The 19,287-nt window shown below is 30.5% G+C and overlaps 2 protein-coding genes across 3 annotated transcripts in view; both read left to right on the forward strand.

Moving 5' to 3' along the window:
- The first annotated feature begins 2,501 nt into the window (after positions 1–2,501).
- LOC143050898 (mpv17-like protein 2) lies at positions 2,502–14,351 on the forward strand. Of its 2 annotated transcripts, none has more exons than XM_076224006.1 (6): positions 2,502–2,606; positions 7,576–7,835; positions 9,162–9,326; positions 10,264–10,340; positions 12,417–12,545; positions 13,197–14,351. In XM_076224006.1, the coding sequence occupies exons 2-6, from the start codon at positions 7,664–7,666 to the stop codon at positions 13,254–13,256; spliced, it is 603 nt and encodes a 200-aa protein (XP_076080121.1). In that variant the 5' UTR covers positions 2,502–2,606; positions 7,576–7,663; the 3' UTR covers positions 13,257–14,351. The 2 variants fall into 2 exon arrangements, with proteins under 2 accessions (XP_076080121.1, XP_076080128.1); XM_076224013.1 differs by lacking the exon at positions 2,502–2,606 and adding an exon at positions 2,644–2,793.
- A 4,143-nt stretch (positions 14,352–18,494) lies between these two features.
- The window catches only part of LOC143050915 (phospholipid-transporting ATPase ABCA1-like), a 54,475-nt gene continuing 53,682 nt past the window's right edge, over positions 18,495–19,287 (forward strand). Inside the window, exons 1-2 of the mRNA XM_076224021.1 lie at positions 18,495–18,832; positions 19,103–19,216. Of these exons, the coding sequence (XP_076080136.1) occupies positions 19,151–19,216 (66 nt within the window). The 5' untranslated portion in view covers positions 18,495–18,832; positions 19,103–19,150. The remainder of the gene's footprint in view (positions 18,833–19,102; positions 19,217–19,287) is intronic.

Genomic DNA, 19,287 nt, shown 5'->3' on the forward strand with positions numbered 1-19,287 from the left:
AAGTTATGTTGAACGAATCATTCGGCTAATCAAATTCTTATAATTGATAATAGAATAATGCATATGTACATACGGAACAAACGTCATTTCTAGTCTATTCTACATAATGACATCCACAAAGAAGCTTGGTGAACTTTAATAGTGCAGGGAAACAGGGGTTGAAGTCATAAAACTTTGCTCAGTGCTCGGAGCACAAAAATCATGCTCGAAACATGAAATCCAACATTTTGATTGGTTGATTTTCGAGTATAAGAACAAACTAGAGGCTCTCAAGAGCCTGTATCGCTCACCTGACTCTACTTGGGTTTTTGAAATCATATAAAAACATAAAATTTGGCTACAAATTAACAACACTTGGCCAGCACCTCATAAGGAAAGGACTATTCATGCTATGTTTGATTTCATTCAATTCCGTGGTTCTCTAGAAGAAGACTTTTGTATGCATTTCCCATAGGGTCCTATGTTAAACTAAGCCCCCCCCCCCCCACACACTGGCATCCATCTTGGATGATGGATCGGAGACTAAGTAACAACACTTGGTCAGCATAGCATAAGGCAGCAACCATTTGATTTTCTGGGGGGGAGGGGGGGCTATGGATTTTTTCCCTGGAAAAACTTTTTTTTTTCGCCTTCAGCGAAAAACAATCTATTTTTTTGGCGACAAGTCGAAAACAATTTTTTCTTTCAATTTTAGCATTACATATAGTGGCAGCTGAGGGTCAAACAAACAATTTTTTTTCCTCAGGGTCAAAAACAAATTATTTTTTTCTCCAAAAACTGGAAACAAACTTTTTTTTCAAAAAAAATCCATTTCGTAAACAAGGCTTTGTAGAAAGCAAAGATTATTGGCCAGTTATAAGTTGTCGTATACAGATAATATCTACACAATGCCTCTGAAAACGTAAAATGTATTTGTACTCGACCGGAAACAGCAAAGCAAAGACTTTAGGCAGCAACCATTTGATTTTCTGGGGGGGGCTATGGTTTTTTTTGGAAAAAAAAGTTTGTTTCCAGTTTTTGGAGAAAAAAATAATTTGTTTTTGATTCTGAGAAAAAAAAATTGTTTGTTTCACCCTCAGCTACCACTATATGTAATGCTAAAATTGAAAGAAAAAAATTGTTTTCGACTTGTCACGAAAAAAATAGATTGTTTTTCGCCACAGGCGAAAAAAAAAGTTTGTACAGAAAAAAAAACCATAGCCCCCCCCAGAAAATCAAATGGTTGCTGCCTTACCTGTTTCGATGACTTACGAAAAAAGATTTTAAAAAAATTGAGCCAATGCATTGTTGTTCTCTTTACACCGTATAAATAGAAAAACAAAACTTGATTGCATTCACCAAGGAAAATTCAAAACGGAAAGTCCCTAAAGCTCAAACAAATCAATCATCAACTAGGGATTGTTTGGTCATTTCCAACAGGTCTTGGTTTGATAATTTTCTCAGCCCATTTTTGTTCTCGTGCTGGACATGTATGAAATACTTGCAAATGGGCAATAAACATGCAATCATTCTTTTTATAATTGATAAGTTATCATTTCATGTTAACGATGCGCCGGAGACATTAGTCGAGACCACAGTAGATCATTTTAAAATAAAATATATAATTTTCAACTATGTTTTGCAATCCGTGTTAATATCAAATTATCTCGTGGACGAAATATTTTCCTACTTCTTGCTACACTTTATTATATGATGTTTTACCCATATAATCTGCTAATTGGTTCTATGCTTATTCTAGAGCTTCGTGCTTATGATGTTAATTTTAGTTTTCATTCAGCTCATTGGTTTGTTTTATTCACAATTATGTACGTATTTGACATTTTATCATACTTAGTTTCGAAACAAGTGTAAGTAACTTTTACTATAAACCGCCATCTTGGATTGTAGACTAACAGTAGTTCTCAGTTGACTAACGTCTGCAAATTTTGAGAGAGATTTGCAATTCATTTTTAAGGCTGTTTAGTGGTATAAAAGAAATTAATTGATTTATTGAATTATCCAAAATGTTTAAACAAGTACCAAGGATTTGTATAGTAAGATACAAATCCTTGCAAGTACCAAATATCTGTGTTTTTAATACCAATTTTTCAACTTAGCGATTTTTAAAACTTCTAAGGGCTCTTAATATAGTGAAATTTTGAATTTATACTTGAAGCAAGAAAACAAGTTCAATGACACCAAATTTTACTTTTATTTCTTTAAAGCATTTAGTAATACCTGTCTTCTCATATTTTGTATTCTATCACATAGATTTCTTTTTATTCACAACTTGACTCGTTTTTTCATGAACAATCTATGCAAATTTTGGCAATTTTGCATGACTTATAGCAGAAACGGTGACCAATACGTTTTATTATATTAAAAACAAAACCGCCGTTAAATATTAATTTTAGCAAAGCATACAAAAATCTATCTGCATGAGGTCTGAGGAAATAAATAATGATGATCCACCTTAAAATCCGGAAATATAAGCATGTAGTTCCTGGCTTTTTTTAATTTTTTTCATTTCCGGTTTGCAGACGATTTTTGCATCAGAAATGTGTTTCAGGATATAATGACCTATGGTCAAATGGTCAGCCTGTTGAATGTGTTTTGAATCTTACTCGGTCAGTATTTCATGATTTATTGACTTACAAAAATGGTTTTCAATGAACCGCAGTTGTATAATATCTTCAACGTGACTTTTGAATGTTTTTCACTGCCAATGGAATTTTAAAAGTTTTTTAGTTCAATTGTGTGTAACCTTGCAGTAAAACAGAATCAGGTACAACTGTACAATGGAGCACACAATAGGTGAGAGACATATAACAAGTCAAAAGTAATGAAAGTGAAGAGTTGGTCAACCTTGTTGAAGCCTAACACATAGCTATATCAGTATATAGCCGTGGCATTTTTTTTTTTTATGTATGTGCCTGTCCCAAGTCAGGAGCCTGTAATTCAGTGGTTGTGGTTTGTTTATGTGTTACATATTTGTTTTTCGTTCATCTTTTTACATAAATAATACCGTTAGTTTTCTCGTTTGAATTGTTTTACATTGTCATATCAGGGCCTTTTATAGCTGACTATGCAGTATATATATGGGCTTTGCTCATTGTTGAACTGTACGGTGACCTATAGTTGTTAATGTCTGTGTCATTTTTGATCTCTTGTGGACAGTTGTCTCATTGGTAATCATACCACATCTTCTTTTTTATATGTATAGGTATCTTATACATGTATATATTATTTTTATATAGGTTGCATCAGAAATTATTATATGTCGTCTCTGGTTGCATCAGAAATTATTATATGTCGTCTCTGGTTGCATCAGAAAACATTCAATCACTCACCCACCCCTTTTTGCATCTATATAACATATTTTAGCTCTGTAGATCTTTTTACCAACATTCAAATGTAAGTCATTACCTAGTCCAAATAATTATGCCATCTTGAACATTGAAAGGCTTTTGAATATTTTTTCTATGACGCTAGCTTACATTGCAGGAGGGCGTCAAATAAAAAATTTAAAAAAACCTTCAAGACATCATAATTATTTGGACTAGTCATTACCATGCATGCAAATAAGGACATGTGAAGCAAAAATAATATAAAATTGAAAAAGTACAAAATGTACAAAGTTGAGTACAAAATGGAGTAGTCCAAAAAATAATGACATCTTGAAAGGCTATTTTAACTTTTGTTGTGAAGCAAGCCTTTCTTGCCTCAGCAAAATAATATCATAGCCATTCAAGACATATTACTATGTGTTTCTTTATTTTACATTGGCTAGGTGTATCGCGAGAGGGTTGATATCTCACAAAACATGTTAAACCCTGCTGCAATTTTGTGTCTTGTCGCAAGTCAGGAACCTTTGGCTTTTGTTAGTCTTGTATGTTTTTTTTTTAAATTTTAGCCAGCCAACAAAGATTGTAGGAAAGTGTCTACAGCATTGCCTTCATCAAGTGCATGGTTGGGGCTTTGAACAATACAAAAATTGGGGCTTGAACATATGTTGAACAATACATAAACCAGATTTATCAATTTAATTGCCCTACTGCAATTTCTGTAAATAAATTATAACAAGCTGAAATATTGAATTGCCCCCTTGCTTTGTTGGTCAATTTATTAAGCAGTTAATTAATGAAGTTGTTATGTACATGTATTAACTATTTTAAAATGTATCAAAACATTGCAGTTTGAACTATTGGTTTCAGGTATTGTTTTCATCATTCATTGTATTATACAGAAATTACAGTAGGGCAATTAAATTGATAAACCTGGTTTTTGTATTTTTATTAAAGAGTCTTAAAGTCGGACAACGAAAATCATCAACCAGCGCCATTAAAAAAGTTGACTCATTTATGGCACTATGCTGTAGTTTCTAATTATTTCTACATGAAATTCAAAATGATAGACACATTGATGTTTATAATCATCGAAATATCCCTGAAACTCCTGGTGCTTTATCCTATTGTATAAAATTATATGTTTAAATAAATATAAAAGCATAAAATACATTTTTTTTAAATGTAAACAAACAGACAACAAAGACAGATTTTTTTCATCAATTCATATCAATAATGTCCAGCCAGGTGCAATCTTGAAAAAACCTTTTAAGTTTCCAAATGCATATCACTGGTAAAATTACTGTATTTCAGCCACCTAAAGATATTTAATTTATAGGAAGACTGACAGCTTTTTAAAACCTACTACTATGCTTTTGTCAAGTCTCGATCCTAGATAAAATAAGAGACTATGAATTTTATTTATAGCCCATTTTGTACAACATAGATACCACTCCCTATCAAATACAAATCAAATGTAGCTGTTTTATATATAAAAAAAGAGCGTATAATGAATTTGTACTACCAGAAATTTTCTCCTCTTATGGCTGCATGTCTGATTGTCTTCATTATACTTTTTGTAAATCAGAAATAACAAAGTTGTGGGTAATTGTTTGCTCCTTTAAGGTGTAATCAGAGAGAAAACTGTTGGAAATTGTATTCTCCCTTATGATGTTTTAAGAAAAAGCAGGTAAAAGAATAAAAATGAACGTATTTCAGCAGATAAATGTTAGGGAGGGATAAACATGATAAATCCTACTTTGTAAAGAATCACTCTGATTCAAAAAAAAAATTCTCTGAAACTAATATTATCAAGATGCTTGATTTCTTGATTGACAACATATTTGTTACGTTCGGAGGACGTGTTTTTCAACAGACTGTCGGCATTCCAATTGGAACAAACTGTGCCCCTCTACTTGCTGACTTGTTTCTTTATTATTATGAGGCTGACTTCATACAGGAACTTATTAGGAAGAAAGATACATGTAAGAAGTTAGCAATATCCTTTAACTCTACTTTCCGCTATATAGATGATGTTCTTTCACTAAACAATTCAAAATTTGGTGACTGTGGAACGCATCTATCCCATCGAACTAGAGATAAAGGATACTACAGATACAGTTAAGTCGGCTTCATATCTTGACTTACATCTAGAAATTGACAATGGAGGTCGGTTGAAAACAAAACTTTACGACAAAAGAGATGATTTCAGCTTTCCAATTGTGAACTTTCCATTTCTAAGTAGCAACATTCCAGCAGCACCAGCATACGGAGTATATATCTCCCAATTGATACAATATTCCCGTGCTTGCATTTCCTATCATGATTTTCTTGATAGAGGGTTGCTGCTCACAAGGAAGCTATTAAACCAAGAGTTCCAAATGGTGAAGTTGAAATCATCCCTTCGTAAATTTTACGGACGCCATCATGAGTTGGTTGACCGTTATGGAATAACCGTTTCACAAATGATATCGGATATGTTCCTTACGTCGTAACTACAATCTCCTTCCCTTTCATGAATGTGACATACCGAATTAGACTATTTACCGGATTTGTAATCACATAAGCAACACGACGTGTGCCACATGTGGAGCAGGATCTGCTTACCCTTCTGGAGCACCTGAGATCACCCCTAGTTTTTGGTGGGGTTCGTGTTGTTTATTCTTTAGTTTTCTATGTTGTGTCATGTTTACTATTGTTTTTTTGTTTGTCTTTTTCAATTTTAGCCATGGCGTTGTCAGTTTGTTTTAGATTTATGAGTTTGACTGTCCCTCTGGTATCTTTCGTCTCTCTTTTAAAGATTTTTGATTCACTGGTTATCATGGTTATGGAAAATAAATTTTTCTTTTTTTTTTTTTAATTTTAATTCTGTTTTTGGAACATTGTCCTCTATAAAAAGAGACATGACACAAGAATATAGAAAATTAACAAGTTTCATGCCAAATCAATGAGAAAAGAGCGCTATAATTCAAATCCCAATAAGGAATAAAAATATCAATGAAACTAGTGCCTGTGTGACATAAAATTTTTTTTATAGGTTAAAGAATGTATGATATACAATAAACACCCTTGAATTTTGTTTTGAAAGTAAAGATTGCATGAAATGCAATTAAAACCCTTATGCCACGGGCTTGATAGCTATATCTTCCAAGCCTCTGTTAAAAGATGAAACAACGTAAATTTGTAGTGGAGCCAGGTGACCATTCTTTTAAAATTTGCATATCTATAGATATAATGGGTATATGTGCCAATGAGACAACATTCCATCCAAGTTACAATATCTATGCCCATATAAATTCAAGTTACAAAATATGTTGTATTTGTATAGCCATACATATAGTGATGTACTTGTCTAGAGAATTGTTTTTATTAAGATTACAAACATTTGTGTAAGTTATGCATGATATATGAATCCAACTGTTCTGAAAAAAAGGTTTGAGTTCAGCTACAATTATTGGATGTATGGTCAAAGGAATAAAAAGGCAATTCAAATATTAGAATGCAGAAAGTCTAAGGAATATACACCATGATACATAGGATAATTTTTATGATCTGTCAGTAATACTTGATATAGTACTTCCTCAGGTTCTTGCTGAATATTAGGTCAATGAGAATATTTTAAAATAGACAAATTTTAATTAAATCACCAAAATATCAAATACACATTTTATGGTAAAAAACAGCTGGAGATTTTAAAACTATATTTTTTTATTCATATAATCATGATATTAATGGATAGTTTATTAGTTGTCTTTATAATTCACATACTGTACAAACCAGAAGTATTTATAGAATAAAGTTTAATTCACAAGACAAGATTTTTTTAGGACAGGAACAGAATTCTTTATTAAGTTTCAACACTTGTTGGATACAGATAAAATGTATAACATATTTAATAATAATGATAATAATGAAAATTTATAGAGCCACTTTGAAGAACCCCTCACTCAATAAAACGTTATGAGGGACCATAAAACAATTTTATATTCAAATGCAATTCAATTACCAGAAGTATCAAATACATTTTCACTTTATAGAATTTTCAGAAAGCATCCAAGTTTATCATGGTTATATTACTGTACATTGATGACAATAAAATATAGCCATAGGCTTGTCTCACTGCTACAATGGTAACTCATCAAAAAATTTATTATATATCAGTGTATTTTCTTCTCAAATATACATATTTTAATTATATCCTACAAGACATGTTTAATCAGCTTAAAAGTACTTTACTGAGATAATTTTGTAGGTCATTTAATAGTATAGATAAAGATATGGAATAACAAAATCTTATCTTCATCTTGGAACTGAACTCAGGAATTGACAAACATTTCAACATGGCACAACTGTTTAAGAAAATATTCTCCAAATATTTAGTTGTGACCAATACCGTTACTTGTGGCTGTCTGTTAGGAGCTGGTGATCTATTAACACAGAATATAGAACAGAGATTCATGCATAGGAAAACAGATGAAAGTGGAGGTGTTAAAATAAACTGGAGTCGGACAGGTAATATTGATAAATAGAGAAAAGTAGGTAGAAAAACAGGAGTCGATTTCACAAAAAAACTTACGACTAAGATTGAACGTAAGTATACTGAATTGTTCATGACTTACGATCAATCTTAGTCTTAAGTTTTTTTGTGAAATTGACTCCAGTTCTTTTACTTTATTCTGCTGCTCTTCTTAGATCTGAAAACAATCACAATGGTCATGTTTAGATGAACTTTATACAAAATCAACCAATCAGTTCAAGTGACACACTGGCCATGTTTAGATGAGCTTTATGCAAAATCAACCAATCAGTTCAAGTAACACAATGGCCATGTTTAGATGCACTTTATGCAAAATCAACCAATCAGTTCAAGTGACACACTGGCCATGTTTAGATGAGCTTTATGCAAAATCAACCAATCAGTTCAAGTGACACACTGGCCATGTTTAGATGAGCTTTATGCAAAATCAACCAATCAGTTCAAGTAACACAATGGCCATGTTTAGATGCACTTTATGCAAAATCAACAATCAGTTCAAGTGACACACTGGCCATGTTTAGATGAGCTTTATGCAAAATCAACCAATCAATTCAAGTGACACACTGGCACTAGTAGTATTATGAATATGTTTATGCAAACTTTTACTCACTGAATAAAAATATCACAGTTATTGATATTTTATGGACTTAAATCAGATTGTGCAAATTACATCAGGCAACAATCACTTTTTAATTTTTACATCAAATGTTTTTAATTGTGATGCAATATTTCATGCAGAACTTGACTGTGTGACTTTAAGTCATGGCATACAAATTGCATAACAGTGTAACTACATCTAGTTTGCAATGATATGAGTAATAACAAATATTTAGGTATATTTAAGAAACAAATAAGTTAAAAGAAGTTTAACTAATAATGTAAGATGATGTAAGGAGAAATGGTATGATGGCCAACGATATGACTATCCACAAGAGATCAATGCATGAGAAGGTTAAGAAATAAATTGTTTCAACAGAATGCTCATTATATTTTATTAGATTTGTTTTTTGGTTAGTCAAAACATTTTTAAATGATTTTGTGACTTTATGACAGATGTGACTAAACTAAGGTGGATTTAGGAGGCATGTATAAGATAAAGTTAAAGTCAAAAGTTCTTCATGTAGCAGTAGGCAATCCAGACTATCAAAGGGATTACAAGCAGAGAACAAGTTTAATTTAATTTTCTGCAGAATTGTTTTGTTGTTTTGTTGTCAATGATATATATTATTTTGCATTTGACTAAAAAGGTCTTGTGTTAAAAAATTATATGACTATTATATCATAAAATGGTGTTTTTGCAGGAAGGATGGTTTTAATGGGTGTTAGTTTAGGACCATTAACACATTTATGGTATAGTCATATTATAGAGAGGTTCATTAAAGGAACAGGAAACAAGATGGTGTTCAAGAAGATATTAGCTGACCAGTTAGTAGCTGGTCCTTGGTTTTGTTCTTCATTTTTCTTTGGTAAGTTCAAAACAGAAATAAATATAATACTTATAAAAATTGTATTATGGAAAATCAAGTCTACTTGACGGAGCAATGTCTGTGGTTCAAGTTAGCTTCAGATCACTTAAGGCTTTAGCCTAATTTCTCCAATATGGCAAGATACAATTTTCACTTGTATTTTCTAAAAGAATCCCAAGGTGTATTAAGTTCAATTGTATTTGAACAAGTTATTTATTACTTATTGGAAGTTGATGATTGACTATTAAATTTTTTAAGGTTGGCATTGAACTCCAGCAAACATTCAATCTATATGGAAAAAGTTACTTTGTCAGTGGAAAGTAATGCTTCTTTTTAATTAGTCATGTTAGTGTGATAAAACCATTGACTTTTCACTTTTACTTGATGTACTACTTCAAAAATATAATCTGACAAATATATGGAGGTTATATGTCAAAAACATGAAAACAAAGTTATAAAAAGCCTGCAAAAGAAAACTGTAATTAAGAATATTTTTGATTTATGCATGATATGTCAATAAAATTTAATTATTATACCTCTCTTCAGTTTTGGATAATACAAATGTATTGTGTTGCTAATGATAAAATAAAGTTGTGATGGCAATTTGATATACCACAGCACTGTTATTAAATATAAATAAAATGAAAGAAGAAGAAATTGACATTGATTGGTTTGTGTGGGTTTAGAAATTAAATATTCATTTTTTAGTATATTTTTTTAAAGATTTTTTTTTATATTCTATTTATATATAACATAAATATACACTATTTTTTGAAAATAACAGTCTGATAGATAATATAAAAACAGACAGAAATGTGGGGTTCATTTTGTTTAACTAGTATACATTATAAGGGACTATCTGAAGGCCACTTCCAGGTGTAGGCTTCTACTGTTTATACTGCAACAAGAAATTCATTTAAAAACTTTCTACATTTAGGAATGGGATTGTTGGAAGGAAGAGGAGTAGAAGGTGCTGTAGGAGAAGTTAAAGAAAATTTCCTTCCGGTTTATTTGGTAAGTGTGTTCATATAATATCTAAACAAGGAGCCTTAGGAAATGTACAGACATATTGTTTAAAACAATGTTAAATTACGTGTATTGAATTATGGAAACATGTTTTTTTAGCCAATATCATCAAACAGCTGAACATTTATGAACTACACACTAGATGACATGTGTTATCTACTTCTCTTTAGTCTATATCCATTGACAAAATAGAGGTTAAGTGTTAATGGAACAAACCATCAATCCATTACAATGCAACCTGAGAAACAACACTAGGAATTACAGATTCAATTTAGCCCTAAAGGCTCATTAATATAGTTTGATTTTCAACCTTGACTCAAGGAGTCTGGATATATGTGAAAATCCTATAGAAATAGACAATTAGATCTTTGGATGTCAAGTTAAATAAATATGATTGTAACTTGGTAGATGTGAAGGGGTGCTTGTATCAACATGAGTTATTTTACTGAAAGTTCATGTTTTTGTGAACCAGATCATATAGTTTGCTTAGTACATCAACAGTGTTTCTGTAAATATTATGTACACATTTTCTGTAACTGGATGAAATTGTCAATAAACAAACATATCTTGTGTTTAAAATTTTTAAACACTGTCAATGATAAAATGTATCCTTTTCTGACCTCAAATTACAGATTACCATGCTTCTAAGCACAATTTTGTTTGTTGCTGTTCTAATATGTGGCATAAGGTTGTGACAAGAATAACTTATTTAAATGAAAAAGAAATGATTGGAGCCAATGAAAAATAGCATGCAAGAATATAAAAGTAAAATTGACAATGTAAGGTATTTTTTTTAATAAAAAGGGAGGGATACAGATAAAGTCAGGTGAGTTATCTCCCTTTAGTCATGGTTTGGGCCTTATCAAAATTTTTGGTGATTCTACCGAAAAAGATATGTCCATCGTCCCCATATCAATTTTTGTACAGGGCAATTTTACTGACTTCTAATTTAATGCCTTCTTCAGTATTCCATGTTGTGTTTTCAATATAAATGCAAAAACTTTTGCTCCTTGCACAGCTGCTCATTTCATTTGCTGCCTAAGTTTTCAATATAAATGCAAAAACTTTTGCTCCTTGCACAGCTGCTCATCTCATTTGCTGCCAGAAGAAACACGAAATATGCACTTATCATAGAAACAACAATTTGGGGACTTTTTCATGATTATTGAAAAACAAATAATTTTAGTAGTCAAATGAGGGTTCTGTAGAAGCATATATATGGCTTAATTGTATTAACTAAAACACAAAAATCCAAGGCTCTGATGATGAAAAAAATAACTGGTCAATAAAACTGCAGAGTCTGTTTGCCTCCTGAATTTAAAAACTTTATTTTTGATTATCTTTCCTATATTTCATCACTATAACCTTATTTTTCCCTCCTTATTTTTATTGGTATATCCTTAATATTCTAAGCTTACTTACTATTATTTCTGTCCTAACATACTGCTACTGATATCAATCACTATGGCCAAGATTCCTTCCTTTGTTTGGGTAGTTTTAATTTTCTGTCCTTAGGCAGCAATCATTTGATTTTCGGGGGGGGGGGGGGCTTTGTTTTTTTTGGAAAAAAAAGTTTGTTTGATTCTGAGAAAAAAAAATTGTTTGTTTCCCCCTCAGCTGCCACTATATGTAATGCTAAAATTGAAAGAAAAAAATTGTTTTCTACTTGTCGCGAAAAAAATAGATTGTTTTTCGCCACAGGCGAAAAAAAAAATTTGTCCAGAAAAAAAAACCATAGCCCCCCCCCCCCCAGAAAATCAAATGGTTGCTGCCTTAGATACTGCTATTACCTTAATTTTCTTTCCTATTAGTTATGTCTACACCATTTGTTTTCTTAACCTCAAGGGTTAACTGAGGTATACAAATATGACTGGACTAGTTTCATGCAAGGTTCTTAATTAATGTTTGCTGTGTGGGACACATTTAAACTCTGCCATGTCTCTTCATAATGGGGATGTTAAATCCAATGTCTTAAGTAGGGAAAGTGCTCTCTATATATCAAAAAACTCATAACTCTGTCTGAAAGTGACATTTTAAAATACTAATTACCTGTTTATTTAATAGGTAGATTGGTGCTTTTGGCCACCCGCACAGTTCATCAACTTTAAATATGTACCATTGGAGTATAGAGTAGTCTTTGTATGCACTCTGACTTTATGTTGGAACACATTTTTATCATACATGAAACATAGGGTGAGTTATTATATACATAAGTTTGTTAAATATTAAGGAGAAACAAAATTAAAGCAAACAAAATAGACAAAAAATATGTAAAACAATATAGAAATCATCCTACTATAAACCATGTTGGGCATGCAATTAGACAGCAACCCAATGTCAACCATGTTGGGCATGCAATTAGACAGCAACCTAATGTCAACCATGTTGGCCATGCAATTAGACAGCAACCTAATGTTAAAAGTTATCTATAGTTTAACAAAGTCTTTTCAAAAGTTATCAATTGTCCTAATAATATGTCCTGCACAATATCATCATACATAGTCTATTCTCATTTAAGTTGGTGCTTGAAAACATTATCTTTTAACACATTCTTGTATTTAAAAGTTATTCCTGTAGGACTTTGTCATTGAAATTATTACTAAAGTATGTTGGAGACAAAAAAAAAAGGAAAGTTTGGTGAAGTTACACATATCAATAATTTCTGCTTTAGTTTAATCAACTTTGAGAGTAATAACAACTCTTGTCAGACTTTACTAATCTGGTTTTCCATACAATTTTACACCATTTTCTGACATGTTTACAGAATTTTTTTCTGTTTAGAAGTGTGATAAAAAAAAAAAAGAATGACAAACACTCAAGTGACTAAGATATATTTATTTTCAGCATGGAGATTATAAAGTGGAAGCCCCAGCAGTCCCTGTTATAGAAAATACTCAGTCTTAGTCATATTTATAGTCAAATCTCAATTTTATCAATTTTTATATTTTTGAATTTCAATGTACTGTTATAAATATTTTTGATTAAACAGAGTCAAGAATACTCTAATAGTTCAGAAATATTTATTGAATCATTATTGTATAGCATTTTGTATTTTGTACAAATTTTTATTGATCTGCAGATATTTTTTACTTTAACAGATTAAGTGGTGTTTTTGAAAATTGATAATAATTATCAAATTTCTGTTTCCCATAATAGAGAAACCATATTATTGAATGATCTCAGTAATTTTGTTGTTTTTACTTACTTTTTGTTAATGAATTGTATCCTACGGGTACTTATATTTCCTACTTTCTAAAAAAAATCATGTTATCTGTTTTGTCACTCCAAAAATAGTTAGGTGCTCAGAGTTGGAAAAGTAGTTTTAGTATATATACATGTAGCTCATTGGTCTTAAAGTGTTTGCACCATAAATTTAGTATTTTTTTTTACTTCCATTTAAAAAAAACCACTTAAAAGCTGCTTAGTTTGGACAGAGAGCAATATTTATTGTTAAAATTCATTGTAGTATTTTCATTGTATTTATTTTTTAACAAAATGCTTTATATAATGGATCAACAGGTTTGATGTAAAATTCATACTAAGTTGGAACCAAAAAAAGGACCTCAGTATGGATCATGATATTTTAATATATAGTCTGATTTTGAAGAGGTTTTTTACTTGGAATACTTATAAGATTCCTGACCTTTTCAGTACTATTTGTGATATATACCTAATAAGGTTTTCAAGCTACAATAGACCAAAGAGACTGGAAGAAGCACTTAAACATGTAACATAGAATTATTTTTTTCGTTCTGTTTAGATGGATTTTTTAATTCACTTCCTTGTACCCTAAAATTGCTTTTATCAACATTTTGTAAAGAGCTCATTAAGGTTTCTTTGCTCTAAAAGGGTCAATAGCTGTGGTTTTTCAGTAAATTTTCTATAAAACTTCCTGCTTATTACTGTCAATCAGATGTGTGATTAGAGTTATGAAACCTAAAAGTCAAATATGGTATATTGTATCTATTTTTTCATGCAAATTCAATAAAGCTGATAGTTAAAGAACTATAGCAACAAATTTATGTTTTTTTTAAATTTGTTGTTTTGACACAGTAACCTTTTATTATTACTGATAACAGTGTGTAGCTTAAGGATGTTTGCTCCTCTACTTTTTGAATTTTTCCAGATTTTCGGAATCCTCTGGTTTTACCCATGTATTGACATTTAAAAAATTTGCCCACTAACCCCTACTTTTCTTTTCATATTTTAATTATACCCCCGCTTTAAAAAAGGGGGGGTATACTGTTTTACCTCTGTCTGTCCGTCAGTCCGTCCATCAGTCCGTCAGTCCGTCCGTCAGTCAGTCCGTCCCATGAAACTTTCGTCACATTTTTCTCAGGAACTACACATCCACCCTTTCTGTAATTTGGTATCAACATTTATATATGTCAGCCATACCGTGTGATGCGTTTTCAGATTCATCACTTGACAACTTCCTGTTTACCGAACACTTGTCTGATTTTACACATGATAGCCAAGTTGAAAATTTTCGTCACATTTTTCTCAGGAACTACAATACAAGGATTTCTGAAATTTGGTTTCAGGATTTATATAAGTCAGCTATACCGTGTGATGCGTTTTCAGATTCATCACTCGACAACTTCCTGTTTACCGAACACTTGTCTGATTTTACACATGATAGCCAAGTTGAAAATTTTCGTCACATTTTTCTCAGGAACTACAATACAAGGATTTCTGAAATTTGGTTTCAGGATTTATATAAGTCAGCTATACCGTGTGATGCGTTTTCAGATTCATCACTCGACAACTTTCTGTTTACCGAACACTTGTATGATTTTACACATGATAGCCAAGTTGAAAATTTTCGTCACATTTTTCTCAGGAACTACAATACAATGATTTCTGCAATTTGGATTCAGGATTTATATAAGTCAGCTATACCGTGTGATGCGTTTTCAGATTCATCACTCGACAACTTCCTGTTTACCGAACACTTGCATATTTTTACACTATTAATATTATCCACTTGCGGCGGGGGTATCATCAGTGAGCAGTAGCTCGCAGTTTCACTTGTTAAATATTATTTAAAAGGCCATATATCAAAATCTTATGAAATCCTTGTTATTTTTTCATAGTTTTTTAAACAAAAAAGGTGCCAATGTTAAGTGAAAGAAAAATCTAGAGAGAATTATATCCCGCCAAATTTTCAACGGCTTATATCTCGAAAACAAGCACACAGACCCTCCATTTTTTTCTGCTTTTTTAGTTTCTTTGTTTATATACTTTCAATTTATAACAGTCTTGTAAAACGCTTGTTATCTTTAAACAGAGTAGCGAACATCCTTAATACACTCATTTCACTAAAACTTACTGTCAAGTAAAATAAAGACTATATAACTCATGCTTGAAATTACCAAAAATTTCTTAAAAAAAAAGAATTTGTTGCATTAAAAGATTCAAATCTTTTCTGCAGACTGTCTTGGTTTGAAATAAATTAGATTAAATATCTATAGGAGAGTAAAACTTCATGTAATAAACTTTTTGGTTTATAGTAAAACACATTTTGGTGCATATTGTTTTAAACCTTGAGCAATTATTTATTCTTTCACCCCCATAATCAGCTGGCTAATCAAAATAGGAGTTCCAGAAAAAAATCCTGTTGTGTTTTATTTATTTATATTATATCAGTTTTAATACAGCAATAAAACCTGTCCAAATGCTGTCTGCATACATGCATTTACTTATGGAGTTTCTATTGTTTTTCCTGAATAATTTTATTTTGATACTTTCATTAGTATAGGCAGGAGTGCCTAATTTCTTATTGTAACGAGGAAGTACTTTTAAGTTATTTCTGTACTATAATAACTATATTCTAGACAATCTGATACGATGCATTGTTGTCGTAAACAACAATTTAATTTGAAGTATGTGTATTTGAAGATCTTATCTGTTTTTTGTGAAATTAAGTCTTTCATTATTGGAATAAAATTGAATTATTTATCTCTTTGTTGTTCATTCGTTCTATAGATTTAGCATATTAATTCAATTAGTGACATTCTGTTGATTTATTTATTAGGTTTTAATTCCACTTTATATGCATTCACACACTCACGTAGCAGCTAGTGTTATTAGTAAAGGACTGATATGGTAAACTATATACCTTAGGCAACTGGCAAGTACTTGACAAACTTTAACCACCACAATTCAAAAGATTGGACCATGCTATTGAAGACTTTTTTGGGCCATGCTAATTTACTTTTTCTAATTTGATATAACAAATTAGTCTGTACCATGCCATTCTTAATAAATGACTGTGCTACTGTTCTTATTATCTCAGTTCATGTTATGACTTCTTATGTTTTGATAACTTTAAATCTGTTTCAATTTGTTAAACAATTGAACAGTTCATCAAATTAATTAGCTTAGTCATATTCAAATTAAATCAATTTACTTTTATTTGATGATTGTTGACATGCAAGGAATTCTAAATAGATTTTGTTTTGAATTTCATGTGCAATTTTAATGCTTAAGGGAGATTACTCCTTTAGTGTGGGAAATTTTCTTATAATTGGTAATTAATTGCCACCATCCTGTGTTTCTTTAACCATACCAAAATTTGCTAGGAACATATTGAAATTAATTTTCCTTCAAGGGATCTCTATCCATACGAAATTTAAGAGGCATATTGGTTCAGCAGTACTTTATTGAAGTGTTTTAATTTAATCATTTTTTTTAATTCCTCTAAGCCAAACTGATTCAACACCAGTAAAGCCTACTTATGAAGTCTTCTCTTTTACAATAGATGTAACAATATAACATTAAAGTAGGCATGTATTACATAACATGTGAATCAATAATATTACAAAGCTAAACTTAAGTACAGAATAGGGAATAACTAAAGATGATGGTTTCGTCACTTGTGAAAATAGTACAGCTAATTGGCATTTAAAATTGTTTGCATTTAAAATTGTTTGCATTTAAAATTGTTTATATATATCTTTTTTTCTCAAGAAACCAAATTACAATGGTATAGAGATACACACAATAATTACATAGTGTATATGTACAGACATACAAAAGTTATACGAAAGCAAGAGAGAGTCAAATATCATATATTACGGTATACATATTAAACTAAATGATATCAAGTACATGAATTACTAGGAGAGCCTAAATGAATATTTACAAGTCTTATAAATTTGCACAAGTTATTAAGATCAGAAAGATTTTTACTATTCTTCAGTTCATTAAATTTCAATGCATTTGATTGATTTCTATATTTTTTTTTATCAAAAACTGTTTACAATCATCATTGAATACAGAACATGATTCTGACATTTGACTATAAGAAGATACAATTAAATTTTATGTTTGGTCAGTACATGTTGTACATCAAACTAGCATAGTCATATTAAAATTGGGTCAATTAACTTAATTGGTTGATTAATGTCTTAGAAATAATTCAATAAAAAAATCAAAGGGAAATAACTACTGTAAATTGAAAAATAAATTGAGTGTAATATTATTATTTGGATTGGTTTTTTTTTTTCAGGAAATTCTACATACAAATAATGCTCTTCAAATTTAAATGTGATTTTCTTTATTTTTTTGTGAAACTGATATATCAGGCCAATATATTCAGTATAATACAGACATCACAAAAACTCCCAACTTTACAGTATTAAAAAAGACTTGGATTTTCTATTATTGTTAAATATGACTGTTTTATCAACCATACTGAATTTCAAAAAGTAGAACACACTAAAATTTGGAATATATTAAAATATTTTAGCAACAGCACTTTACTGTACATATTAGAAAAAAATAGCAAATTCACAGAATTGTTTTAATTCGTTTTTGATGCGTTTTGTTATTTGATTTTGCCATGTGATTATGGACTTTCCGAATTGATTTTCCTCTAAGTTCAGTATTTTTGTGATTTTACTTTTTAAATCTTCATCATATTCCAGTTTCTGAAGTGTTGTATAACTAACCAGATTTGCTATGGTAATATGTTTTTACATAGATCAAAATATCCTTTCACTTTTAAAAAATTAAACAGAGGATGAAAAATTACACTTTTCAAGCATTTTCGAAAGAACTGCACCTTGTTCTGTATACATTAATATTATTGTATCACACTTATTCTGAACGTTGCAATATAATTTTTAAATTTGATTATAAATATCAAAAACTAGTCATGCTATATCCTTCATAGAATTTTGTGTATCACGATTCCATGTTTTATTATTGAAACATTTATAAGTGGTGGTGACATAATAGTTCTTCCTTGATACCTCAGGATGGCCTGGGGAACAAGGCATTGATGTCACCAATAGGAAGTACATATGTCTAGTAATCTACACTTCTACTCAATTATTGTTTATGTTTATCAAAATATACTATTACATTTTCAACTGTTAAAGAGGAGAAATTTTGTACACATTGTAAAAAAAATAAAAATTCAAGAATTTATGAGATGACAGTTGTTAGTGGTGCAACAAGAAAAGAAATATTTGGTAAGTACAATTTATCAAGAACTTTGCTGAAAAAAAATACAAAAAAATTAAGAATTAAATAGGATAGAAATATAAATTTTGATAATAAAAATATAATGTACTAAATGATTTCAATATAAAAGATATAATAATTTCAATTCTTTTAACAGAAAGATTTTGATTATAGCTTTAAAATGTATATAAAAAAAATACATCATATTTGAATTTTGATCCTTTGTCATCTAATACAAATGTTATATATTGTATTTGATATAATATTTTTTTTTTCAGATTTATGAGTGAAACACTTTTAAAGATTTGAATTATAAATAACATACCATGGGATTTTGGAAACAATTATATCTTCTAAGTTGGAAAAATTTTACTCTAAGAAAAAGACAAAAGGTGAGTAAAATTTCTTGGTATTTCACCACATCATTATGGTGGAACTTTGAGAAATAACATTGCTTGCACTT

The sequence above is a fragment of the Mytilus galloprovincialis genome, chromosome 1, assembly GCF_965363235.1.
Source record: "Mytilus galloprovincialis chromosome 1, xbMytGall1.hap1.1, whole genome shotgun sequence".
Taxonomy (NCBI): domain Eukaryota; kingdom Metazoa; phylum Mollusca; class Bivalvia; order Mytilida; family Mytilidae; genus Mytilus; species Mytilus galloprovincialis.